At 44.4% G+C, this 27,938-nt stretch overlaps 1 protein-coding gene across 2 annotated transcripts in view; it reads right to left on the reverse strand.

Annotated features, from left to right (window-relative positions):
- LGR4 (leucine rich repeat containing G protein-coupled receptor 4) overlaps positions 1 to 27,938 on the reverse strand; it is a 122,337-nt gene that overhangs the window by 55,796 nt on the left and 38,603 nt on the right. The window contains exons 1-2 of one of the 2 annotated variants that reach the window (XM_075927775.2): positions 10,532 to 10,590; positions 10,305 to 10,376 (exon numbers count right to left, since the gene is read on the reverse strand). In XM_075927775.2, the coding sequence (XP_075783890.2) occupies positions 10,305 to 10,376; positions 10,532 to 10,575 (116 nt within the window). In that variant the 5' untranslated portion in view covers positions 10,576 to 10,590. Of the gene's footprint in view, positions 1 to 10,304; positions 10,377 to 10,531; positions 10,591 to 27,938 lie in introns of those variants that run through there. The other variant, XM_006111507.4, reaches the window with a different exon arrangement.

A 27,938-nucleotide genomic window follows, 5' to 3' on the forward strand; every position in this document is an offset into this window, starting at 1 on the left:
AAGAGGTTTTTGCGCAAGAGCCGTTCTTCCTCAAAAAATGGCAGAAACATGCATCTCGTCAAGGCATTTGATGCAAAGGCAATGTCTGTCTGAAAGTGACTGAGAATCCTTACAGTAGAGAGACTTTTTAAAACCAGGCTTTCCTGGCATGTTTCATGTCTCTGGGATTTCTCTCAAAGGAGAAAAATGGCAATTGGGAAATATATATTTTTAAAACTAATAAACTAATTTTTCTAAAAGAAGGAAATGATCTTAAATGATCTTACAAATATTTGTATCTAAAATATGCTAATTTTTGTCACTGTCTCAGCACAATGCTATATGTTTTCCCATCTTCAGCCAAGGACAGCTGAGAAGTAACTGAGGGGGGAAGGGGTCAGGAAGTGAAGCAAACAAATCCAGACATTGCCACGAGACCTCAATTAGACACACGTTCCAACTCGGCACTGCTACCAAAGAGCTCCAATCAACAGCTCTAAAACATACCATCACCTGGAATGGAGCATCCACAGGGATGTCACTAAGAACTAATGATTACTACATGCAACTTGGAGTCAGGGATACTAGATTATGTTCTCAGCTCCACACCAACTCACCCTAGAGTATATCTACACTGCAATACAAACCCAAACCTGGTCTCGAGCGTAAAACCCTTTACAAGGGTCTACACTTCAACTGTGCTAGCCAGCTTATAAATCACTTACTTACCTATCTCCTACTAGCCCTGAAGTACTGATAATGAACTGGTGTGTTATCACTTAAATATTACTCACCAACCCAGAGTAAATAAGGAACCAGGGGTTTAAGAGGCTGAGTGTAGAAATGAAAATAAGATAAAGGTCATAAAGTCAAAGAGACAGTGTGTTTTGAGTAAGTTGAACCTCTGCTTTCACACTATACAATTTTCTGACACCCTGAATATTAAGTCTTTTTGAAGAACTGATGGGTTAGAGTATTTGGGTTAACTTGGTAAATCATGCAACAAAAGAGGCAGTGGAAATCACATGGCTAAAACCCTGCATATTATTGTCAAGAGAGGGGTAAATATCAGAAGGAACTAACTAGTCACTTGGAAATGCATCAGAACATCATTAAGTCCAATTTTTGGTTAAGAATTCATATTAGCAAATGGTTTCTGTTTTTTCACAAACACAATGGTATCTAGCTGCATTTCTTTTATAGCCCTCTATAAATACTTTATAGGTGTGGTTAGGAAACTCTGGCCAAATTCTTCCAGGATTTTAAGTTTCCATATCAAGTTCAGAGATCTAGCATGTTAACATTTTGTAGAGAAAGTACTTCATTAACTGCTGTGGCAAAAGCCTTGGTGGTCTGCTCCGCAGTGACTTTGACCACTGCAGTTTCAGTAACTTGTAAATTACTTCCAGATGAGTATCAGTTACAGCAAGATGGAGAATTTTTACAACAACATTTATAAATGTTGCAAGAATCCTAGAGGCATATGATAAGTGCACTGTGAGCTTCTCCGCAGTGAGAATATGGGTGTGTGTGAACAACACTATTTTCAGGTAGTTATTTGTACCTAAATTTGTACCTGCAATTATCTGCAGGTAGGGATGATATTACCACCCAAATAGACTTCCAGATCACATGCTTAGGGCAAGTCTACACTTACTGGGAAATCAGTGCTGTGATCGAGCTACTGGGGATCCATTTAGAGCAGCGGTGGCCAACCCGTTTATGGATGAAGAGCCAAAATAGCAGTGGATCCAGTGCAAACAGCTGAGAGAGAGAAGTTGTTGGGGCCCAAGCAAACTTCTGTTGGCCGCAGTGTCAGATGTCACTGAGCAAAATGGCACCCTGCCCAGACAAGGAAAAAAGGTCAGAGTGGGGGACCATGAGAACAGCTGCAGGTGCGGGAGCCACAATTTTTCCTTTGAAGAGCCACATGCGGATTGTGAGCCTTGGGTTGGCCACCACTGATTTAGCAGATCTAATAAAGACCTGCTAAATAAACTGCTGATCACTCTCTGGTCAACTCCAGTAGTTCTCTAGAATTAGCAGCATAAGGAAAGTCAGTGGGAGAGTTGCTCCCTTAGACTCCCCACTGTAGAGACCCCACAACATTTCAACTTAAGATGTATATCAACTCCAGCCACGCTATTTAGGTAGCTGGTGTTGCATACCGTAGGTTGACATTGCCTCAATGTAGACCTGCCCTTAGTGACGTTGACTGCACCTGTAAGTTAGTAGATACATTTTTAAATTCCTAGTACTAAGCGTCTTCTTTCCATTTTGTTAATATTTCTCTAAGCAGGTAAAAAAGATTCCTGTTTAAAAATGTGACAGGCCTTCAAACAATCCACCTCCCTATTGCAACAGAAATAGTTGTTTCAAATGAACCTTGCTCCTTTTGTTATCCCCAAGCAAGGCTCAGTGACCTAAAGTATGCATCTAACTGCCTCCATTTATGCATCATAACATTCTGTGACATTATTTGGCATATTAATAGCGTATGAGATAGTACGATCACCTGAGAGTTTGTGAAATTGAGGAAACAGAAGGCAGGCAGCAGCAAGTGGTGCTGATGCCCTGGAATAGTGGTGCTCTTAGTCCTGTATGATGTAGGAGCTGGGCAGCAGGAAGCAGCAGCTGCTATCCACAGTTCCTATGACCCATTAAAGAACAGGTTGTACCTCCTCCTGGGACTCTCTAGTCTAGCAACATTCATGGACTGGCAGGACCATGGATGTTCCTGGAGCAGGTATAAGGGCTCCAGGACTCTGTGGCTGCTGCCGGCCCCCCACTACCATACAGAGTTCTGGCCCCTGCTGCTGTAGGGTAGTGGGGGCCGGCAGCAGCCACAGAGTCCTGGCAGCCGTGATAGCACCGGAAGCCTGAGAGCCCCAGTACCCATGGAGATCCAGCCTGGAGAGGCAGCAACGGGGCTCAGCTGGAGTACTAACTGGAGGCAGCCTGAGCCATGTTGGGAGGGACTGACCCTCGTTCAGCAAATCCCCTTGTTCGGGAACCAGTCAGGTACCGAGGGTGCCGGACGAGAAAGGTCCAACCTGTACTACTCCATCCCTCTGTGGCTTAGGAGCTGCACAGGTGGGGGATTACCTGCCGCCTGGGAATGCCACACACTGCAGAAGTGCAGTTGTTGCCTTCTGCATGCCTCACTCTACTTCACCTATGACAGTGCTGCAGCCTGTTGCATCACTAGTGCCCGTGAAAAACTTCCACTCTCCAAACTGGCCACTCCATCCTCCTGCCCCAAACATTCTGAAATGGCTGGGGAAAAGCTGAGGAGCTCACAAATGGTTTTGTCTGAATGTATCTGGCATAGTGGGGTCTTGCTCATTAGCTATTTAAACTATTTATCAAGCACCTTACAGATCAAAAGAATGAATGCCCATGTCAGAAAGCAAGGGTCCTGCACCATTCCTCTCAACAAGTTCCACAGGGCAACTTTTCAGCTTTCATTCACAAAGATTCTGTAAGATCTTGCTGGGTTTGTTTTTGAAGTGGACCTCTTTTCCACACAACAAGCTGCATTTGGGTTAGAAGCATATTTAGACCTTCCAATAGATTAGTTGCATTGGTGCATAGAGCAGTTCAACTGCTTTTATCTGCTCGCACAACTGCATGAGAAAAAAATGAATTTTTTTGGCTTATAGCATTTGCTACAGGTGGGCCTCAGCACTACACTGGTGTGGAACATATTTTGTCATTGGCATTTCTGTGAGCAGGTTTCTTGCTTCATCATTCAGAGAAACACAGTGAGCTGCAAGGCAAGCAGTTATTTTGGGTCTAGCTCATTCAGTCACCATTTGGTTGTTAGTACTTCACCAATTCAACATCTACATTTCTTAGATAAGGAACCTGTCTCTTTCAAGATCTTCCTGTCACACGAAGTTTCCAGATTGTTCTGAAGGTGAATCAGTTCACTGAAGGGACAAAGATAGGTACAGCAGTCTTCAGTAGTGACAACGGATGTGGCAGCCCTCCCAGGAGTATGGTGTGCTGTCAGTGCTTACAAGTCCTAGGCCAGGCATGCATGTAGCCCCTGCACATGCAGAGTCTGACATGGCCAGGGCAAAACCCTGATCCATCACGGCCCATAGCATATCTTGGGCTATTACATCAAATTATGTTTTTCTACATGGAAGTTGCAATCTTCCTGGACAATGAATCTCTGTACTATGACATTAGGTTCAGTTGAAGCCTTACTAATTCTTCTAGAAATGTGGCTGACTCTTGTTAAATGAGTAAGTCTGATATATAAATGTGTTGCCACTGAATTCATATTCCGGCCAAACAGACTCAAATGTGTGTGTGGGCGGGGGGAGGGAATGGGGGGGGGGAAGAGACAAAGACTTGCTTTTTAAAGCAAACTAGAAGAGATGATGAACACACAGCCTCCACTCTTACCCCTCAAAAGCCACAAGGTATTAGGTATCTTACTAGGACTAGCTTGTTTGGCTCCACCATCGAACCCAATTTTTATGTTGGATGTCAAGTCAGGAATCTTGTGATCAGTTCTCATACTAGCCACCACTTGGCATTCAATTGTACAAGTCTAAGGTAACTGCTTGTCAGCTGACACAATTCTACTAGTCACTGTGGCATTTGACAGGCTTAGAATATGCAACAGTTGCCTGTTTGATGTTGATCACCTTGGAGCTTTTTCCCTTGGGTGGAGTCTTCTTGTATCAATGATCATTTGGACTGAGTAGGTTGGGTATGTGTTAGTTTCAGTGCTTCTGGGGATTCCTGATTCCCACGGTACAGCAATGGTGAGGAGTGATTTTTGGGACAGGGATAGAGTGATGGTGCAGCCAAAACGGTTGCTGCTTGTGTAGTGTGGGGGTGTGTGGGAGGTGTCATCTTCCCCACTGCCCCTTTGTCATCCAAAGCAAGGAATGGAGAAACCATAAAAGAAAAACTCTCAGCTCTTGGGCCTTTGTGACACACACACAAAAAGGACTCAAGGATTTTTTCATTTGCAACAAAGACCTGAATGTGTCAGAATGTTTTACACAAATACCAATTTTATTCAAATATTTTGAACTGTTTATTTCAACACATTATATAACCACACTAGCAAGTATTTTAAACATCCAGATGTTCAGAACTAGGGATGTTAAATGTTGGTTAACTGAATAGTTGATTAACCTCATGAATTCTTCTCGGTTACTTGACTATTCTATAGTCTCTGGTGCTGAGGCCAGTGTGCTCCCAAGAAGCCCCCTGCTATTCCGTGCTGCTGCCTCTGTTTCAGAGATAGCAGCATGGGGTTCCAAGCAGGTGGTCTCCGAGAGGAGCCAGTTTAAAAACCAGCTCTCATTGTGGACCAGCTGCCTGTCGCCCTGTGCTACTGGGTGGCAGCAGCCCCTGTCCAAGGGGCAGGTCCGACAACTCCCGGACCCAGCACAAGCAGGAACTGAGCTGGGCTGCCTGCCCGCCTAGCTCCTAATGCACTTTAAATGCAGAGCCGCAGCAGGGGTAGGTCCCGGACCCAGCACAAGCTGGGATTGAGCTGGGCTGCTGGCCAGCCTGTGAGTGAGAGTGAGAGTTAGAGTGAGAGAGTGTCGTCTATAACATTAACTGATAAGCTTTTGCTTATCGGTTAATCGACTACACTATTACATCCCTATTCTGAACTACAGCCTAATAATTTAAATAATTTTTTAAAAGGGGCCACTTCAGAAATGTATGAAGTGACCCTGGACCACCGTGGAAGGAGCAGGGCCTTGGGTGGAAGGAGTGGAGCCAGGAGACTACTCATGCTCATCCACCCACAGACCCTGTTTGGCCTGTGGGCAGAGGGAGCACGTGAAGTCTCCTCCTGCTGCAGCGCCTAGACAGAACTGGTAGCGATTCTAAAACAGCTGATGATTCTTTCTAGGTGCTGGGGGGCAAAGACTTCATGCGCTCTCCCACTCTCAGGCCAATCAGGGTCTGTGGGTGGGCAGAGTGTGAGACGTCCCTCACCCTTTGTCTCCGCCCTGCCAGGGCTTCACAGCGACTCAAGAGAACCTCCATGTGCCCCTGGTAGGGAAGGAGACTTCACATGCTCCCCTCACCCGTATTCCCAGCTCTTGATTGGTCTGGGGCGGGGAAGCAGCAGGGGGGGAGGGAGGGAAGGGCGGGGGCCCGCATGCCAGATCCAGCCCACGGAGGCCGTCTTGCCCATCCCTGACCTACTTTAAAGACAGGTCTGACTGTTTTTTCCCCTCCAAATTCCAGCATTATGTTTACAATGAGATACATTGTAGAGTATGGTTCTTGTGTAATAAAGCACAAGTATAAGGTGGCTGAAGGCTCTGCCTTTTTGTCTCCATACTTCATGACGCACCCTGGGTTTATAGAGATTACACAATGAAATGCACACCCACCCAGTTAGGTTTTATTGCTTCATTACTTATAGGGAAAAAATGAAGGATCCCACAGTCCGTGTGAAGGTGAGGTTTTGGGTTTTTAAATTTAGCGTGAAATATGAATAGGCAAGAAATTTAAAAGAGAATCCTGGACAGAAAACAAAATAAATAAGATATTGGAAATTTAAACACACACAACCCAGACACTCATTTACATCTATTATAAAGCACTTAGGGAGGGGTCACACAAACTAAATCCTGAGCCAGCTGAACCTTCTTAACCCTGTAATTTTCCATGTAGTGGGCACCTCATGCCATGGCACAAACTTTCTTAAACTGTTCCATTTTCAGTTTAATGCTGATACTGTTTTTGAAATTACAAGTAGGGGAAGAATACACAGTCCAGAACCGTGCAAGCAACCATTTTACTTCACTAAATGATTTCAGGTGTTATTAATGTAGGGGTGTCCAGGGCCTGGTGGAAAGGAACAGTTCTTTGGAGTATATTAATCTAAGGAAACTCATTTACAGTTAGCTTTAGATGAATAAACTCATCTTGGATTCACAGACCCGTTGACCCAAACCAGAATTATTCACAAGACAGTGAAAATCTATGCACATCATTGGGTCACGTATACTTATATAGGGCATTTTGATACAACTAGATCACCTTTACATTTTTGCACAATACTTCAGACCTACCGGGGAAACATGTGATGTAGCAATTGGAGTAGGTGACTGGGAGCCAAAGGATCTGCAATCTATTCCAAACTCTGCACTGATTCACTATGTTGTGTGTCCTTGTACAAGTGGCTTTTCCTCTAAAAAGTGCCTTACTTTCCTCATCTGGGAAGTAAGGAAAATGAATTGTGTTTGAAAAATGTATTTAAAACATATTAACCAAGATGATTTTATTTAATCTTTTTGAAATGCGATTTCCCTACCAGTCTAGACAAAGCCACAGACAAGGTTAACACCACTTATCTCAAAGCACTTTTAAAAGACCGAAATTATTAAGCAACTCCTAGTCAAAAGGGTAACAGAAATTTCTCTTAGACACTGCTTTTTATTAGAAAACCTCAAAGCTTTTTAAAAAGGTGAGTAGCATTAGCCCCATTTCATAGGTGGGGACACCAAGATATAGTGACTAGGTGCAATTTATCACTGCGATTGAAGTGAAAATTAGGACTAAGATAAAGACTTGCGCCTCTTCCTATTGAAACAAAAAATCAGAAATATACAGAGATTTAAATTAAAATCTACATTGTGACTTTTTTGCTCCATGTTCACAGGGTGCTTCAGCTCAGATGCCTGAATTAAGCCCCCCGTTCAGCAGAGTACTTGAGAGAGTGGGCAAGTCAACAGGAACACTGCTGTGCTCAGAGTTAAGATCATGCTTCAGTGACTTATTGACCTGGGACCTAAAGACGAGGCTGGATGTGAGGTAGCTGAGCGAAGGGTGAGGGGACGGGAGGCAGGACAAGGGAAGATGCGCTGCTAAAACTAAAAATTATAAAAAAGAAGCTGTAACACAAAGCCTCAATTTCTTTCCAAATACATCCTGACCAACACTATGCGGCTGCTGCTATGGATAAATGGGGCGACTTACATTTCCCTATGCTGAATACAGGACAGCTGCTAAAATTACTCATTCACGTGAGTTCAAACAGCAGTCAACCAGAACTATGCAGTGCAAACCTTCAAATTAACATCAAGCTGACTGAGCCCCTATTAAAAAGAAATACTGCATAGCTGGATTCTTTGTATTTAGCTTTGTACCTTTAAGGCTTCAGGGTTCAACACAGAGAACGTGTCCTCTACAGACACACTCCCATACACCTCTCTCACATGTACGGGGTGGGGAGAGGGTGACCAACTGACCTGACCTTCCCTGCCTGGTGCTCTCTGCCCTCCACACCTGGCTGGGGAGAGGGTGACCAACTGACCTGACCTTCCCTGCCTGGTGCTCTCTGCCCTCCACGCCTGGCTGGGCTCCCAGGGATAGACCCTGCATCTCCTGGTATCTAGCACCAATCTTCCCGAGGAAACACATGGGGTGTGGGGGGGGAGGGGGAGGGAAGGCATATGGGTGTCATGCTCTCTTCCCCCTCCCCCACCTCCGATTATTGCCAGGGTTCACACCAGAACATGGCCAACAGCAGCCTTCCTGCACTGTGCCGGAGGGAAGGGATGGAGCTGCATCCAGGCACAGGGGAGAAGGAGAAGGGGAGAGATGACTCAACCCATGTCTTTGCAGAGCTTCTCTTTTCCCCTCCTTTCCCAACCTCTGTGGCCCCTTCTGGCACACACAGTGCCAAAAGGCAGCTAACATCTCCTGGCCGCAACTGGCCACTGACATAACCTAGCACAGGCAGGAAAGCCTAAGGATGCACTGTGCACCAGGGCCCAGGGAACCAGAATGCAGAGGGGCTGGACTGAACTTGGCAGAGATGTAGCTCAGCAGGGGAGAGTGCTTAGAGGACAGAGCAGTCTCAAGCTCCCTGAGGCAGGAAATAGGGGCGGGAGGGTGAAGAGGGTACTAAACACTTGCCCTGGGAAGCTGCTGTGGAGACTGCAGGCTCAGCACAGGAACAGGCTGGAAATCACTTCCCCGCATTCCTCTTGCAGCACTCCAGAGCTTAGCTGAGGGGCAGAGAGACTTCCCCTTGCTAGCACTGTGGGGGGCTTCGGCTCCTCCTGGCCAGAAGCTAGGGCAGGAGGCAGTGGGGGAAGGAAGGAGCCTGCTGGCCAGGCTGTTAGTGAGTTGAGCACTTCAAACAGCGGCTGGTTCTCCATACAGTAGTGGGATTGGACGTTCCCCATTGGAGGATGGGGGGTCTGAATGAGCAGCTGCAGGTGAGAGGGAGGGAGACAAAGGGGCACAGCAGGGAGACAACAGTCAGATGAGGCGCACATAAGACGACACAGAAGTGATACGTAACTGTGCCGTCCCGCACTCGCCAGCCACTGCAGTTCACAGTGCACAGCCAGTGCTGGCGGGAAACAGGACAGGAGGCAGGGCCGGGCTGTCCAAGAGATCACACACAGCAGCGGCTGTGCTGACGGACCAGCGGGAGGAGCAACTGGCCCCAGGCACTGCATCTTTGCCCCACCACAGTCAGCCACCAGACGTGCCCATTCATGCTGATGGAAAGGCAACTGGCAAGCAGGGATTTGGCCATCATCAGGACCCACCAGTACGGATATGGGGTCTCAAAAAAAAAAAAAAAACCCCAAAAAGAACAAAAACAAAACAAAGCAAAAAAAACACATGACAATCTGAGAAAAAGTCAGGACACCACAGTAGAGCTTAAGTATAGGACTGACCCTTTAAAAATGAGAGGTCTGGTCACCCTACTTATTAGGGATGTTAAAACACATTTATTTGTGTCAACATGTAACCACTGCATTTTTTTAGTGGTTACACATTTACATACAGTGCACCAGGTGCTCGCACAGAGCTGGCTTTTATCTGGATCCCTACACGCACTGGCCGCCACCTGTCCACTGCCTCTGATACAGTGGTGGAAGGGGGAAAGGTAGTATATAACTGTGAGAGTTAACCGATAAGCTCAGGCTTATCAGTTAACGGTGTTCACAGGTACACATTAACATCCCTACTACCTGTAGGAGTGATCAGAGTTAACTGCACAATAAATGAAAGCCTATTTATTGAAGCTGTGCAATAGCTATACTGTAACTCTATTGGAAACAATTGTAATTATTCTGCTCCTATGTTATCTTTGGATAACACTGTAATTAGTATCAATAATAATCAATGCAGTAATGATTAAAATAATTACCATAAAAATTCTCCTAAGTAACATTCACCATTCTGGCTTCCAAACATATATAGATTTGTTTTTTTTTTTAAGGTATAATTGTCCTAACAGGATTTGCTTTCTCACCCATTTTCAGGTGAACTGCACAACCATACTACAGTACTGTAAAAATACTTACAGCTCTTCAAGATACGGAAAGTTCTTAAATGCATCTTCTGGTAGCTTTGTGATGTTATTCATACTGATATCCCTGGGGAAAAAAAGAAAATGCAAATGGGTCAAATGATAAGCAATGTTACAATTTAAAACATAAAGCAATTTTAAACAGATCAGTTGCTGGGATAATAGAAAAAGCTTTTTTCAGTGTAATGTGGCATCTCTAAGAAGTTTGCATGCTAGACTTACACAATATAGTGATCTAAAGATACAGTCTTAAGAAAGCAGAGCATCCTGAAAGACTGATGTCTAAGGCTTTCTTCTGACCATCAGAAAGAGAAAATGACTTTGACATTACAAAACAGAATAGTCTGGGGGAAAACTTATTAGAAACCTATTTCCTGAGTCCTGATTTTACAGACTCCTTACACACACAATTTTGATGTATGTAACTAAAACTGCTCAAACCACCGCCTGTAAAAAATGTGACCACCCAGACTTTAAATATTCATCTGTAATGTATAGGGTATTTTTTAAAAAAATACATTCACTGGGACTTGATAAAATAAAGACCTCCGGGCAAGTGTGGCTTTTGGAGCAGCTATCAACAATAGCAGAAACATGCCTCAGCTCTACCGCAGTTGTATTTTCTGCAAAACGTATAAAAGTCCTTGAGGTAATAGTTTTAAATATAATTCATTTTTGGCCCATGAGCACATGCAAGCAGGCAGCAAGTGCTTACATGACAGGTATGCAGACTGATTCTTTTCTTGTTTTTTCATTGGCAGTAAATGGCAAACTAAACTCCACCACCCTTAACTCATGATGAGTAGCACTTTCCTATCACTCCATAACTCAGGGAACAAAGACATACAACAAATTGGTTGAATACCTAGCATGAAATCACAGCCCAACCTGAGCAAAAATGAGATGACAGGACCAGAATCAAGAATTTGATTTGACAAGTATTTGTTTCAAAGCTGACAAATTTATTTTATTGTTTAACCTTTTAATTTTAGTTCTTGCTTTTGCTGCCCTTTAATTTTAACTTATATATATATATATATATATATATATATATATATATATATATATATATAAATAAAAATAAAAGGTTTGCTACCATAGCTGCAAAGCTCTTCCAATCTCGGTTGCATCATCAGTCCTCTATTTAGAGCAAAGACTCACTCTGGCATCAAGCTTGAGAAAATTTTTATTCCTTATGGACTGCACAGCAACACTTACCACCTAAACAACATGTGTTACATGCCTGATTTTTAGAAAACATTTGGAAGATATAGTCGGCCCAAAGCCATCAGATGTGCCTGCAACGAAGTACAGACTGAGGATCCCCTTATGTCAGCTATCCAGGTTGTACCTCCCCGATATAGAACTCTCAGGGTGTGTCTAAACTACACCCCTCTGCCGACAGAGAGATGTAGATTAGGCACTTCGCTATTGCAAATGAAGCGGGGATGTAAATATCCCGCGCTTCATTTGAATAGAAATGGCCGCTGCTTTTTGCCAACACGGCACTTTGCCGGCAAAAAGTGACAGTGTAGATGGGGATCTGTCAACGAGGAAAGCCTTTTCCAACTGATTCTATAAACCTCGTTGCACGAGGCATAAGGGATCGGTCGGAAAAGGCTTTCCTTGTTGACCGATCCCCGTCTAGACTGCCGCTGTTTGCCGGCAAAGTGCTGCGTCGGCAAAAAGCAGCAGCCATTTCTATTCAAATGAATCGTGGGATATTCAAATCCCCGCTTCATTTGCAATAGCGAAGTGCCTAATCTACATCTCTCTGTCAGCAGAGGGGTGTAGTTTAGGCACACCCTCACACCTGACCAGTCCCAAACCAGGAAATCTGATGAACCAGGGAAGGTCAATACCAGCCCTTCTGCTGCCACCAGCTGCAAGGCTCCACTCCAGTGGTAGCACAAGGGCCGGCATTGACCAAGCAGGGACTTAGGGGCAAGGGGTGCTCAGGAAGAGAGGCAGGGTGGCTGCCAAGCCCCATGGCTGGGGTCCAGAGCCCAGCCCCATGGGAGTGCACTGAGCCCTGTGGTTGCTGGCTGCACTCCTGGCCGCCAGCTGCAAAGCTCCACAGTCACCATGACTCTTCCCTCTGGAGCTACTTGCAGAGCTACTTGCAGAGCTCCAGAAACTCAAGGGAGGAACACGGGAGTGGTTGCTGAGCGAGGGCCTGGCTTTTCCCCAGGAGTGCTCCAGCCTGGGATGCCGGAAATCCATACCACAGAGGTCAAACCAGTACATATGAGGACATTGTATATTTTTAATGGTCATTCTACACATGCCTGTCACATCAATTCTTGGGAATGGTATGTGTCTGGTACTAGTGTTTGCTACCCAAGGCAAGGCTGTTAAGAGGTGGGTAACTGTGTAGTGGATACAAATTGTGTCGACTACACAATTAGTCGGTAAGGGAAGGCACTCAGAAGGAGCGATCCCCACTGTGGCTCTACAGTTTAAATGTAGTAAGAGCCAGGTGTGCAGGCAGCCTGGTTCCTACTACATTTAAACTGCAGAGCCGCAGCCTGCTCAGTCCCAGCTCACATCGGGTCCAGCACCACCCATGGACAGGGGCTGCTCTCCAACAGGAGCTGCTTTGCTGCAGAGGCTCCTGTCTGTTGGGCAGTCAACTCCCCGCTGGGACCCCCCTATGGAAAGGGGCTACTGCTGGAGCAGTCTCCCCAGCCTCCCTGCACTGCTGCCTCTGATAGAAGCAGCAGCGTGGGGGGGGGTGTACGTGTGGGGAAGTGACACCGCAGAGACGGTACTGGGGGGGAACCAGTTTTTAAGCCAGCTCTCCCCAGCACCGGTTTCTGCTTCTCCCCTCTTCTTCCCCCTCATCGCTGCCTCTAATATAGAGGCAGAGGGGAAAAGGGGGGATGCAAGTGGTCAACCTGACTACCCGATAAGCCTAGGCATATCAGGTAGTTGACAAATTGACTACTCATTTACATACCTAATGGGTTACCCAGGGAGGTGGTGGAATCTCCATCCCTAGAGGTTAAGTCTCGGCTTCACAAAGCCCTGGCTGGCTTGATTTAGTTGGGATTGGTCCTGCCTTGAGCAGGGGGCTGGACTTGATGACCCCCTGAGGTCTCTTCCAGCTCTATGATTCTATGATCTATTTCCATCCTAGATCTGTGTAGTTTCAGATCCTGTCTCTGGCCCATCCAGATAAGCATTTGTACAGCAGCACAATCCTAGGATGGAATAAAACCAGAGACACTGACTAAGTCAGACATTGAAGGGCTCCTCAGCCAAAGAAAGAACTACAGGCCATGACCATTGTGGAACTCTGCAAGCATGTGTTTATAGCCTGCACCATCATTACTTTTGAAAAACTCTCAACCAGCAAACCAGGGTCACTATTTCTGGACATAAAACAACTGAGCTGAGTTCACTCAGATACCATCCTAGAACATGGAGTGGCACAAATCCCTTATCAGCCATTTTGGGGGCAGCAAAAGAAAAGTATTCTGTTGAAGAATCAAAAGCAGTTTCCATGGCCAGGGCTTAATCTTTCACTGTTTTTTCAATAGGAGATTTGGCACTAACTTTAACAGGTACAAACTCCTAAGGAGCAATGGAAGCCTCTCTGAGGGCTGGCAGCCACAAAGGGCATTTTCTGAAGAAATAAGCCTCCAGGACACTTGCAAACATATCAAAATCCATATAGTGTACATTAAAATATACCCTCAATATACTAAGTAGCTTTGTCCTGAAAACACTACAAGTAATGTCCATGCTATTTCTTCAATCGACAGCATAACGTCTCATTGTAATTCAAAAAGAAAGTAACAGCTCTATACCAGGGGAGGGGAACCTGACGCGCGGGGGCCAGATGCCCCCCCCCCCGGCTTGTCTGAATCTGGCACCTAGGCCCAGGGCTCCCCCCAAGTCTTGAGAAGCCCATCCAGACATTCCAGCTCCCCACCGCCTCCTTGCAGGGCTGGAGCACACTAAATCCACTAGCGCAGAATTGGTGTGCAAGGGGAACACGGGGAGTGTCTTTCTCCTTCTCAGTCGGGGGCCACATCAGTGAAGATCTGTTTTTTCTCCCCTGCTTCTCACTTGTGAGGGGGCCCCCCAATTGATTTTTCTGTGGGTTAGCAGCCCATGACCCAAAAAAGGTTCCCCACCCCAATTTATACCAACATCCAAGTATGTTACCAGGGCAATATACCTGCTGAAATCACACACTACTTATTGAAAAACTATCCTATTTTTTTGGCACACACACACACACAAAAAAAAGACCAAGTTGGCCCTTGATGGAATTTAGATCAGGTTTGTTTGCTCATCCAATGGATGAATAACCAGTCACTGATTTGCTGATCCCCTACTCAAATTCTACACTGGTGCACAAAACATTAGCAAAAGGGTAGCAAATAATGTTAATATACACTGAGCAATGTCACTTTTACTGACAATGGCCTCTTTCACCAAAATATTTGCCCAGTTCTGATTTCCCCCTTGCAAATCAGGAATTGCAACAGTGCAAACCAAAGGTAAAGGAGATCAGAATACGGTCCAAGAGGTGTAACACAAACTTGGCTGTGAAAGTGACTAAACCATGTACCTGTGCCACAGTTCAGACTTGCCCATTCAAATTCACTGACTCAAATGTCCCCTGTTTTTTTGCTCAACAAGTCGGGTGCTCCCTCCCCCCTACTGTTTTTTTTTTTTTTTTTTTTGCTCAACCAATTTTTTCCCCCACCGTGTTTGGTATGTCTTTGTGAAAGTATCTGGCAATCCTACACAATTCTTGTTATTTCAAGAAGTCTCCTAAAAGAAAATCCATGCAACATAGCTCTTTAAATTATTAAAAACTGTCTCATAATATGGGATGTCAATAATGTTTATATAGCGTATATTATCAAAATGCACTTCATATACATACAGGCAAACAGAAAAGCCTTTTAATTATGAACTTAACACAGCCACCTCTGGGATAAAATGTGAGAGTTACTTAAACTTGCATGGCAACCTTAAACAGTTTAGGATAGGAAGAGAATATTGCATTGCATTGAAATCAATAGTTTCAGCAAAGCAGCGGACAGAATGAAAATGATTACAGCTATAAGTGCCTGATTTTCAGAAGTGTTAAGAACTCATGCCTCTAAGTCAATGACTCCTGGGATTTAATCACTAGCGTTTTTTCCATTAAACACCCAAAATGTGTTATATACGGAGGCCTACTTTTAATGAAACTTTGTTCATGACAAAGCCGAACGTCTCAGATTGTTTCGACATTATAACGTGCAAGCTTTAGCTCCAAAATTATGGAGTGAATCTCCAGTCAGAGCAAAGTTGTTCTGCGGAAAAACAACAGATTTTACTACACAAAGTTCGACTGCATTTTCAAATTACTAATACGACAATGTTCATATTCGAATTTACTTCGTTCTCAAATATGTCATCTTAGTTTTTCTCATCAATATGGTAATCATCTTAAAGGATTAATTTCTGGTGAGTAATCCAAATGCTTTACACCAGAAAAACAATGCATGACAGAAAGCTGAAACACAGATATCAACCTTTTAAAGCAATCGATAAGAACATTTTGAGAGGAAAACAGGACTAAATTTTATCTCCCAACTAAACATGAAGTCAACAGAATTTTAGTTATAGAAGAAATATTTTCTCGATGAGAAAAGGACATTGGGACGCTATAGTCCTGGAACAGTTGTGGTCAAGAGTGGCTGAAGATGGGCTGCGGCAGCTGGCGCCCCAGGCGGAATGCATGATCGGCACCCCCGCCTGCACTGTCGTCAATGGCGTGACGTAATCATCGGGTGCCCCGGGTGCCCCATGACATCATCAGGTGCCCCGGGCACCCCGTTGAAGGCGGTGCCCTAGGCGACTGCTGAGTCTGCCTATACTCACGGGCCGCCCCGGTTGTGGTCTGGCCCGATCATGGATGTTGATGGACCAGAGAGTCTCACTTTAATACATTCTCAAACTAGTTATTACTGCCAAGGACAAAGCATTATTGAAACCTTAGGGGCTAAATCTATGTGCAGTGGATGAAGGTCCATCTAGGGAAGGCAAGTTGAAGCCCTACCCCTTCTGACCAAAGCCACACCCCTGCCCCCAGACCATGCCCTTTCAAACCAACAACCCTCCTATCCAAGGCCCACTATGGTTCCAGCCCCTGTCGGGAGGCTGGGCAATATGGGCAATTTTGGGAAGGCAATGCCTTCCCTTGCTTATATTATCCATTGTCCATGCCCTACTGCATGAGCTAAAAGCCAAGTGGCTCTCAGCTAAGGCTATAGAGCAGACTTCACCCTCCCTTGTGAGTGGTCTCAGTGTCTCTAGGTTTACATCTACGTGGGGAAAAAAATCAACTGCTCTAAAATGGTATGCTAGAGACAGACTTTAAACTAAATGTCTTGAGAGGTTTATCTTAAGTTACTTGTTCTTTTACAAAAATTCAAACAGAGCGAGAGAAACATTCTCTTTGATCCCTGCCGACGTGGACCAGCTCCATGAGGAGAGAAAATAGAGAAAAGAGGTTATGCTGTGGCCCTGGAACCTGGAAATGTGCAACATGGCCTCCCTTCCTAAGAGGCCATTAAGAGTGTGGAAAAAGTGAGGGTTGTCATCATGCTTGATCTTCCCTATGCGTGACACTGCTACTGAGCATTACTGCCGTATTCCAAGCTGCAAGCATGCTGTCCCAATGAACTTTAGACCTGGTCTACACCCACAAATTGAAGTGATTTACTTTACACCTGTTTTTAAAATCAACTTATTCAAGAGATTGCACTTGGCAGGGTGAATTGATTTAAATCAAGGCAATTTAAATCACAATTTATACCACCTAATGAAAAGTCTTAATTTAAATAATTAATTTTAACCAACTTAATTGTTAAGCAAAGCCACTGGACCCCCCCAGCAGACCAGGGGGACAGAAGCAAAGCCGCTCAGGCAGCGGAGGTCCCGCTGCCTGGGCAGCTTTGCTCCCGGGCAAACGAGCAAAGCTGCCCAGGCGGCGGCTTTGCTCGGGTGTCCCTGGTCTGCTGGGGGGGTCCAGCGGCTTTGCTGGACCCCCCCCCAGCAGACCAGGGAGACCAGGAGAAGCTTTTCTTGCCCCGGAGGACACGGGCAGCGACTATATATGCCCCAGAAATAGAGAGATAAATCAACTCTTACATCACTCTACAGAGTGCATTTGAATACAACTTGCATGACAGGTGAAGCTGTGTAGTAATGAATGACACATATACATGATTGTAAAAAACAGATGCAATAACAATGCCACATCAGTGCCTTTAGGAAGAAGAATGTGTTTCCTTTGCACTAGACAATATTATGCTTTATTTAACAGTGTGACAATTAATAAGGATACTAGTTAAAAGTATCCTAAACATCTTATTGTACCAAATCTCAGGGGGGTAGCCATGTTATTGTTCTTAAAGTTACAGACTGAGTAGTCCCGTGGCACCTTAGAGACTAACAAATATACAGGATAACAAGTTTTTATTGGTAAAACCTACATCATCCAATGAGCAAGTGGGTTTCATTAAGAAAGCTCATGATCCGATATATTTGTTAGTCTCTCAGCCCTGGCCTACACTAGGTCTTTATTTCAAAATAATCCCCCGTAGGTTGAATTTATAAGTGGACCGACCGTCCACACTACAAAGCCTGTTATTTTGAAATAAGGGGCCACTTATTTTAAAATCCGTACTCTTGCTTTTCTTGGGAAATAACGCTAATTTTGAAATAGCATTAGTGTGGATGTTCTAGTGCCACTATTTTAAAATAACTACTCCCCAGAATAATTTGAACCAATTACTCCACAGTGTTTCCTAGGGCTCTAAGGTGAGGTAACGGATCCACATTAACCAGAGCCCGGCTCGGACTAATTTTGAGGCTTCCCTGTAGTGGGGACACATTATTTTGATTTTAAAAAAATCAGGAGTTAAGCTGAAGTTAGTTATTTCAAAATAGCTTTCTAGTGTAGACACGGCCTGAGGTGCCACAGAACTACTCATCTTACTGTACCATGAGTGCGCATTTATTCAGTAACATCTCACTGCTAAATGTATATTAACTAAGCAAAGGGGAGGGAGAGAAAGTATGATTGAATTCTGTACATACCCAAATGAAGGGGGAAAGACAGACTTTTTAAAAAAGTGTTTAAATACAGCTAATTTGGAATCTACAGACAAAACTGAGTATGTTCAGAACCAGGGCAGGGAGATCCTCATGGGGCACAAAGTCTTGTAATCACAGGCATCTGGCAACACCCAAACTGAGAGAATATAGTAGAAGCCCTTACCCAACACGTAAGGGAACAGACAGGTCAAGTGTATTTGTTCCCAAGGGTAAAAGAGCTGAAGTATCCATCTCCCCACCACACACCCCATCCATCTGCCTTCTTGAGGCCCCAAGCTCTCTTCCCCTTACCTGAGTTTACCTAACACACACTTCACAACAGTGGAATAGGGTCCCACTGCACTCACTATAGGATGGACAAAAGAGAAACCATGATCCTTCTTTGGACTGGAGTGTGACAGTTTGGATCACAGAGATCCCCTTGAGACTGTCACAAGATGAGCTACCATTCCACTGAGCCCACCCACATGCCTTCTGGGGCACCCCACTACCCTGTTCTACCAGGCCAAAAGCTCTGGTCTCCCCCAGCTAAGGCACAGACTTGGGGTAACAGCCCCTCAGAAGAGTAATACACTGATAACAGCTCAGCTGTGGGAGTATCAATGATGTAGATATTGGGATAGAGAGTACGCTTAAGTTTGCAGATGATACCAAACTGGGTGGGGTTGCAACTTCTTTGGAGGATAGGGACATAATTCAAAATGACCTTAGCAAGTTAGAGAAATGGTCAGAGGTAAACAGGATGAGGTTTAATAAAGAGAAATGCAAAGTGCTCCACTTAGGAAGGAACAATCAGTTCCATACATACAAGATGGGAAGCGACTGTCTAGGAAGGAGCATGGCAGAAAGGGATCTAGGGGTCATAGTGGACCACAAGTTGAATATGAGTCAACAGTGTGATGCTGTTGCAAAAAAAGCAAATATGATTCTAGGTTGTATCAACAGGTGTGTTGTAAGCAAAACTCGTGAAGTCATTCTGCTGCTCTACTCTGCACTAGGTAGGCCTCAGCTGGAGTACTGTGTCCAGTTCTGGGTGCCACATTGCAAGAAAGATGTGGAGAAATTGGAAAGGGTACAGAGAAGAGCGACAAGAATTATTAAAGGTTTAGAGAACATGACCTATGAAGCCAGGCTTCATGAACTGGGCTTGTTTAGTTTGGAAAAAAGAAGATTAAGGGGGGACATGATAGCGGTTTTCAAATATCTAAAAGGGTGTCACAAGGAGGAAGGCGAAAATTTGTTCCTCTTGGTTTCTGAGGACAGGACAAGGAGTAATGGGCTTAAAGTGCAGCAGGGGAGGTTTAGATTGGACATTAGGAAAAAATTCCTAACTGTCAGGGTGGTCAATATTGGAATAAATTGCCAAGGGAGGTGGTGGAATCTCCCTCTCTGGAGATATTTAAGAACAGGTTAGATAGACATCTGTCAGGGATGGTGTAGATGGAGCTTGGTCCTGCCTTGAGGGCGGGGGGCTGGACTCGATGACCTCTTGAGGTCCCTTCCAGTCCTATTATTCTATGATTCTATGATACCCAGTTACAGGAACTTGTCAGCACCCAGGAGCACAGCCCCCAAAAGAGACCAAAATCCCAAATAAACCAGTCTTACTCTTTATAAAAGTTTTACACAGAGAAAGCTCATAAAAAGTTTGCTCTCGTTATCAATAAAAGATATTCACAGCTGTATGTCCCCTCCCAGCTAACAAAAATTTCTACTGGCGTTGATAATAAACTAAGGTATTTTATTAGGTACAAAAATAGGATGCAAGTGATTATAAGTGAAAACAGGTTATAGTTACTAAGTTAAAACAAACAAAACACATATCAGCTAAGCCTAATATACTAAGAGAAACTGTTACAAAACATAATTCCTCGCCCTAGGCCTTATTTCTGGTAATATTCTTCACAAACCAGGGTAGGAAGGCAGTTTCAAAAGCCAGCTGAAGACCAATCATTCTTTGCTTCCCATCACTTATACAGAATTTCCCCAGGGTGGGAATCCTTTGTTCAATTCCTCCTTCCCCCACCAGAAAAATACCAAATTCAAGATGGAGTCCAACACTAGGTGGCATGGTCACATATATTTGTAGGACCAACCACAGTTTAGGCTTTACAGGAAAACTAAAACCATTCATAGGTCATTGTTTTGAGTATGGGACTGTTAAGTTCCTTAAGCACCACTAATGGCGTTCATTTGAAGATCTAGATTAATATAACAAATTTCCATTTAATATTTGTAACTTCACAAACAAGAATGACACATGCAGAGGATCATAAGCTCTTGAATAAGATTACTTGCCCAGTTTTGTATTCGAGTTATGCATATTCATATTAAAAACAGTTTCCATAAAAAGTATGGTGGTGTAAGTCACATGAAGAGTGAAGGTTGGGCGCAACCAAGGAACGGTTTTCTTTGTCAGCCCCTCCCCCTGAAAGCTAGAAGATGCAGATAGGACAACTTGGGAGACAGAGAGAGTCCAGATCACTCAGCAACTGCTCAAAACTGGCCTTTCATCAGCACTAAAAAGGAACAAGAGTTGCAATGCATGATTTTAGTGCTTGCTTTCAAACCCAAGATGCTCTAGTAGATTTGAGGTTGGGCCAAAAGTGTTCCTTCTTGTAATACATTAATGATATAAGAGGGGTGTGAGGCAAGCAAATCCTGCGTGGAGAGTTTTGCTGAAGCAATGTACTCATGGCTTGTGTTTATGAATAAAATCTATTATACGGAGCATCTGTCAAAACTCAATTAAGTGCATCTTAGTGATTGTTTGAAAGAGCTTCTAGCCAGCAAGGATGGTTACCTAAAGGAGCAGAAAATGGGCAAAAGGGTGAAGGGTAAGAGACTGCGTAGCAGTGATGCTTCCAAGACAATAAAGCCGCAGCACTGGAAGAGAGGTATTTAAATGGAACCAGACTTTTCCTTTAATGTCTGCCTTCCAGTGGTACCTTGTTCATGCCCCTCTTTTCCCCTACAATTTAAATGGCCAGGTAACAGAAAAGCACAATACCTAGAACAGATCCAACACTGCATCTACAAAAGACCCTGTATTTTATTTTTGTTTCAGCAGGAGATGGGATGGAGAGTGAGAGATACTCCATGGAACCTCCTTTAACTTCCTCTAAGTGCTGTTGTGAGTGGTTTAGAGGAAGTCAGCCAGAAGGAAAAATCCCTATTCACTAGGAAAAGGGATAATAGACATTTAGAGAAGGAGACCCAAAAGGGGGGGGGGGGCAGAGAGAGAGACCCAAGGTATAGACACAAAAATTAAGTCCGAAAACCAAGGCTACCTCTCTGGGCTTGCAAAGGAAAAAATTATGCTGGTCACAGTTGTGATAATCTATCCAGACTTGGACCAGCACTCCCGCCCCTGCACCTTAGGAGGGAAAATTTCCATATCCCAGTTAGTAACTGTCTCATTCACTCAGCATTGGGGGAGCAGGTATATGATGGGGAGTTTTGCCATGAGTCTTTCACACAGGGCCCCTGCTCTAGTACTTGCTACTGCCAACATTTTCCACCACAAGGATTTATTCTAACCTCAGTGCAATCAGCTGTAGGCAAGTGTCACAGATACTTTAATGCAACCGTTTTACACTACATTGAAAAACATTTTGATTTACTTCAAACACAGCAGCTTGCAAGAAGGCACAGGAGTCTGACGACATGAAATGCCCAGCTATCAAAAAGGAGAACTGGACCCCAGCCAGAAAGTCTGCACTAACTGACTGACTAAAAGGCTCCAAACTTTAGAGCCCCTTACAACTTCATGAATGCTTAAATTTTCCCTTTCACCTCCAGTTTGTCTCCACCTTTTGTGAAGTTTTAAATGGTGGTGTCGGGGGAGGGGGAGGGAGTGTCTATTGAAGGGAAGAAGAACATCATGTTACAACAAGGCACCTTTAAAATCCAGTAAAGCGCTCCCTCTGAACAAGCTTAACCTGTTTGCTGAAAGATAATAACATATAATACTGTAGGCTCCATTGAGTCTTTTCCAAGGCTTGGGCCCTCTGCCACTGAATTAAATAATTATAACTCTTACAAAATAACCGAGGCAGAGCTATCTACGTTTGAATGAAGTCCTCCTAATTGGACAAAAACCATTAGCTAAGGCAGGGTCTCCGCTAACAAAGGCCTACTTATACCAGAGACAAGCTCTAAATATCCCTCACATTTGCTGCTGCTGTTGTTTCAGCCACAATGGGATCCCTAGTTTGGATAGGCTGCTCAGGTGTTTAAGCACCATGTCACACTACCTTGCAAGAGCAGCTCTAAATCAACATGGAGGGAAGCAACAGATGTACAACTTTAGTAAGATTTGTCATACGTTCTCGTATGACCTTCTCATAAGCAAACTAGGGAAACACAACCTAGAATGATGAAGCTACTATAAGGTGGGTGCATAACTGGTTGGAAAACTGCTCCAGAGAGTAGTTCTCAGAGCTTCCCATGCAAGCTAGAAGGGCATACCAAGCGTAGGCCTACAAGAATTGGTTCTGGATCAGGTTCTGTTCAATATCTTCAGCAATGAATTAGAGAATGGTAAAGAGGGTACACTTATAAAGTTTGCCAGAAAGTTTGCCAGAAAGGAGAGGATGCAAGTGCTTTGGAGAACAGGATTATAATTCAAAATCACATGGACCAACTGAGAGAAAGGGCCTGAAGAAAATAGGATGAAATTTACTAAGGGAAAACACAGAGTATTCCATTTAGGGAGGAACAACGAGCTGTACCCATACAAAATAGCAAGTTAACTACCTGGGAAGGAACACTGAGAACAGGGAACTGGGGGCCATAATGGATCACAAGCTCAACATGAGTCACCAGTGTACACATAGTCACACATAGCAAACATCATTCTGGGATGTTCTAGCAGGAGTGTTGTAAGCAAGATGTAAGTAGTAATTTTTCCATTCTACTCCATACTGATTGGGTCTCAGCTGGAATATTATGTCCAGTTCTGGGTGCCACATTTCAGGAAAGATGTGGACAAATTGGAAAAACCCGAAGAAGGGCAACAAAAAGGCCTAGAAAACATGACCTGTGAGAGAAGATTGAAAAACCTAGGTTTGCTTAGTCAGGAGAAGCTAGGACTGAGGGAGGTCATGACAACAGTTTCCAAATACATAAAAGGTGGAGTTACAAGGAGCGGGGAGAAATTCTTCTAAAACTCTGTGGAAAGGACAAAAAGCAATGGGTTTAAAATTGCAACAACAGCAGTTTAGGTTGGATATTAGGAACAATTTCCTGTCACGGTGGTGTAACACATTACCTAGTGAGGTTGTAGAATCTCCGTTGTTGGAGATTTTTAACAGCAGGTTAGACAAACACCTGTCAGGAGTAGTCTAGATGGTGCTTGGTGCTGCTGTGAGTGCAGGAGACTGGACTAGATGATCTCTTAAGATCCCCTCTAATCGTGTGATTCTATGATGCTAGCTGAACAAACTGGCAACAGTTAGCAGCCCATCCATTAGGCTAGTGGGCCTAATGCTGCCAGTGGCAATTGAGACCAACCTATGTTACCAATGTTGGAAAATTTCTGGAGAATTTTTTCAGGGCAGACTTGACGGAGGTTTTGATATTACTTGTCAGGCTAACAAGTAATATCAATATATGGGACTACATTGTGGTAGTACCGGTGATTCATAACGTTTCCCTTTTTGCTACCTGGCTTGAATACAGCCCAGGACAGGACAACTGTAACCAACTCTCAAAATACCTCCCTTTGAGGTTAGCACTCACAATACCCAAATTCCCTGTGCCTACGTATAGTACCATGTTTCTCACTTACTTTCTCATTTGTTTTACACAGCAGACAAGAATGACCACTAAGGTTACAGAAAGACTCATTCCCACATTTTGAGTTCTCTGGCATGAAATCTGTGTGTGCACACCCCATTAGCAATATACTGAGTCCCCACAGGTTCAAAAATACTGATGAGCAAAGACTGTGCAGTGGCTGAAACATGTCTGAGTTCAATTCCTAGTGGGAAATGTGGACATAACCATTTACATCCTCAGTTCAGTAAACTAGCTAACCAGCAAGCACCCCCCTTAATGGGAGAGGCTTACCAGTTCTGGTTTACTAGTAGGGGCTCCAGCCCAGTGAGGCCCACTGCAGGCAGGGACTGCCCCGGCCAGCTATTCGGAGCACCCATTGTCTGTGGCAGGCCCGTCTACTCCCTGCCACAGGTTACAGGTTGGCTCCTTGGTAGTGGGATGGCAGGCTCCCTGCCAGTTTTGCTCCCGGGGAGGCTTTGCTGCGGGCTCTGCAGTGGCCTTTCTAATGCCAGGCCCACAACGCATGTAACTGCTAGGATTTTGAGCGGTTCCATGATACCATTTTTAAACCGCTTTTTACATCCCTATACTGAAACCACAACTTGATGTCAAATTGCTGATGTTATCTGGCTAATCGTGTAGTTGATACAATTTGTATTGACTATATGATTAGTCGATAAGGCTGCTATGCAGAGCTGCAGCGAAGGTAGCTCCCAGAGCCAGCGCAAACTGGGACTGAGTCACCCGCGGTAAGGCTCTGCATTTTAAATGTCATAAGACCTGCCAGGCTCTGAGTACATTTAAAATGCAGGGGCGCAGCATCCTGGACCAGCGTGAGCTGGCCTGCTTGGTCCCAGCTTCCGCCGTTGGCAGCTAGGCACCACAGGTGGCACTATGGAGATGGTCCTGAGGGAACCAACTTTTAAGCTGGCTCTCCTTCAGCACCATCATTTCTTCTCCCCTCCTGCTGCCTCTGATACAAAGGCAGCAAGGGAGGGAAGCAAGCAGTCTAATACTCCACTCGACTATTCTCTAACATCTCTATTTTCAAACTTAGCAGACAGCCTCTGTAGAGGACAAACTGAATTATTAAAATTATTTGTATTACCAGGGCATGTAGGACCTCTAATGATTCGCTAGGATGTCATTGTGCTAGGAGCTGTACAAACTAGATCTCCATGCTAGAACCACCCTCCCATCTATTGGTCCCTCCTCCAGAGTGGAGCAGAAAGGCACAGGGACAGCATATGCAAATTTGCACTGATACTGTGCTGTGCTTTATTCATGTTCTGTGCATAAAGAGAGGGTCTGGTAGCCACTAGGACAAGGGTGGGGAACTAGGGATGTAAGCGACTAGTCGAGTAGATGACTACCTGATAAGCATAAGTGTGGGGGTAGGCAGAGGCGCAGCGGGGGACCGTGCACGAGATGGGATTCAGCTGCCTCACACGCTGTGCCTCTGCTCTTGGAAGTGTAGTAAGTGCCGCCCATGGCTCTTGCTACATTTCAAAGGCAGCGGCACAGCAGGGAACACAGGTTGAGGGGCAGAAGCCTGAGTCCCCGCTCGTCCCAGGTTCCCCACTGTGCTGCTGTCTCCCTTATCTGGGTTCCTTGCTGCGCCTCTGCCTTTGAAATGTAGCAAGCGTGAGGATAGTGAGCGCCCCTTCCCCATTATCGACTAGTCAATGGAAGTTCCATTGACTTCTTGATTAGCTGATTAATTGAAATTCAACATCCTTATGGGGAACCTCAAGCTGGATGTGGCCCCTGGATTGCCCGGATCCAGTCCCTGAGGCTTAGGGCCCACTGAAGTATTGGGTAACCACAAAATCTACTAGACTCGCTCAGAGCCTATGGGGGCCCAGCATGTCTCCTTTGGGGACCTGGACTAGGCCTTTTTTTGGGGGGGGGGGCACTGCCCACTTGTGTGCTGCCAATGACTGATTTTTCTGTGGGTCAGTGGCCCCCGACCCAAAAAAGGTTCCCCACCCCTGCTATACAAAGCACTGTTCAAAAACCTTAAATTCACCGAATTAGGAAAACATGGAAGCAGACCTGGAATCCTCCAGATAACAGAGGCCAACAATTATCTTGGAGAGTCACATTACAGTACTTCCCTTCTAAAACTTCTATTTTATACAGTAATCATATGTGAAGCAACACAGTAGTGTACCAAACTTGCAGGCATGTTCTACAAAAGGATGTCCATCCTAATAGGCGAAATCATGGACAGTAAAAGCACTGAAATATCAAGCTAGATGACACGGGAAGCTCTATTATAAGCTTTACTTAGAATGCTTTGTTGGGTTGCATTTTAAAAACTGAAATATTATTTTACTTTGATCAACAAGTGCCCCTATTGTAGGAGGCACTACAAATACATTTATAAAAAAAAGTTAAGATTCTTGGTACAAAAGGGCAAGCAAAGTAAAATAAAAATCAAAAACATTATGACAAGGTTTTAATTCATAATCTTATTCCCTCGTGAACAAGTCAGTGAAAAAAAACTGTCACTAGTATATTAAAATATAAAACTAAGTTGTACATCATTCCAGAGATTTTTCCTATGTCCATTTATCTCTCTATTAAGCCACTTTGCTAATCTATCTTAGGTATCTGCATAGTTCCTCATTACCAGAGTGTCTGAGCACCTCACAGGTTTTAGTGTATTTATCTCACTGAACTAGGGATATGCTATTAGACGCCCATTTGACCGATGGGAGACTGAGACACAGAGAAACTAAGACTTGGCCTAAACAAGGAAATCAGGACAATATAACTCTAGTGCTTAGGGATATGAAAAATCCACACACCCGAATGGTGCAATTAAACAACTAACATTCGGTGTCTCCTGTGGACCTAGCTATTGCCCCTCAAGGAGATAAAGTATCTACGTTGATGATGAAAGAAGCCCTCCTGTTCACATAGATAGCACCTTCACTGAAGCACATTTTAAGTATAGCCAAGCCCTACATGACAATCGCACAGGAAGACTGTGGTAGAGTCCAGAAATATCACGTTCAAGGTTCCCTCTAATTGTTTCCAGACATGTGCAGAATACATTTTATGATGTGCACCAAGGCACGAGCAGATGTGCATCACCAATAGAAACACATGCTGCCAACCGTGGGCGTTCTGCTAATCAGCTTAGTGGCATCTGAATCTGTCTTGGGCAGCCGCCCAAGAGCTCAGCTTACCTGGTATCCCAAGCTGCAGGCTAACATCCTAAACACTGTACCATCCTTCTTCGATTTGTTAATGTGATGTCAGTTTTTTGGTAAAGGAAAGCAGGTAGTTATTAAAAAGCTTTAAAACATGGGTACTCAAGTTAGGGCGAGGGGTTTCAGCTTCCCTGGGTTTTTTTATGGCTGGATGACAATGTATGTGAAGTGGGAAGGAAGTGAGGTTCTTCAAACATGTGTCAACTAAGACATTTAAAAAAATAATCAATACTTCATTAATATAGTGAATCAACACCTAAAAGGAACATAAAACCTGCTTGCCAAAAGGCAAGCTTTTAATTAAAGTTATTACACTGTTCCCCCCCCCCCCATCGTTCCATATTGGTGGCAGAGTAGGAAATGTACAGGAGGTTGTTTAAGTAAATAGTTCATCCATGAATTTATGAATGATTGGCAGCAGTGTACAGGAAAACACAACACTTTCACGAGGGGGGTTTAAAACAGGCACAAGAGAACAGAACTCGGGAGCGTACTGG

Source organism: Pelodiscus sinensis, chromosome 5, assembly GCF_052426305.1.
Source record: "Pelodiscus sinensis isolate ZL-2025 chromosome 5, ASM5242630v1, whole genome shotgun sequence".
Taxonomy (NCBI): domain Eukaryota; kingdom Metazoa; phylum Chordata; order Testudines; family Trionychidae; genus Pelodiscus; species Pelodiscus sinensis.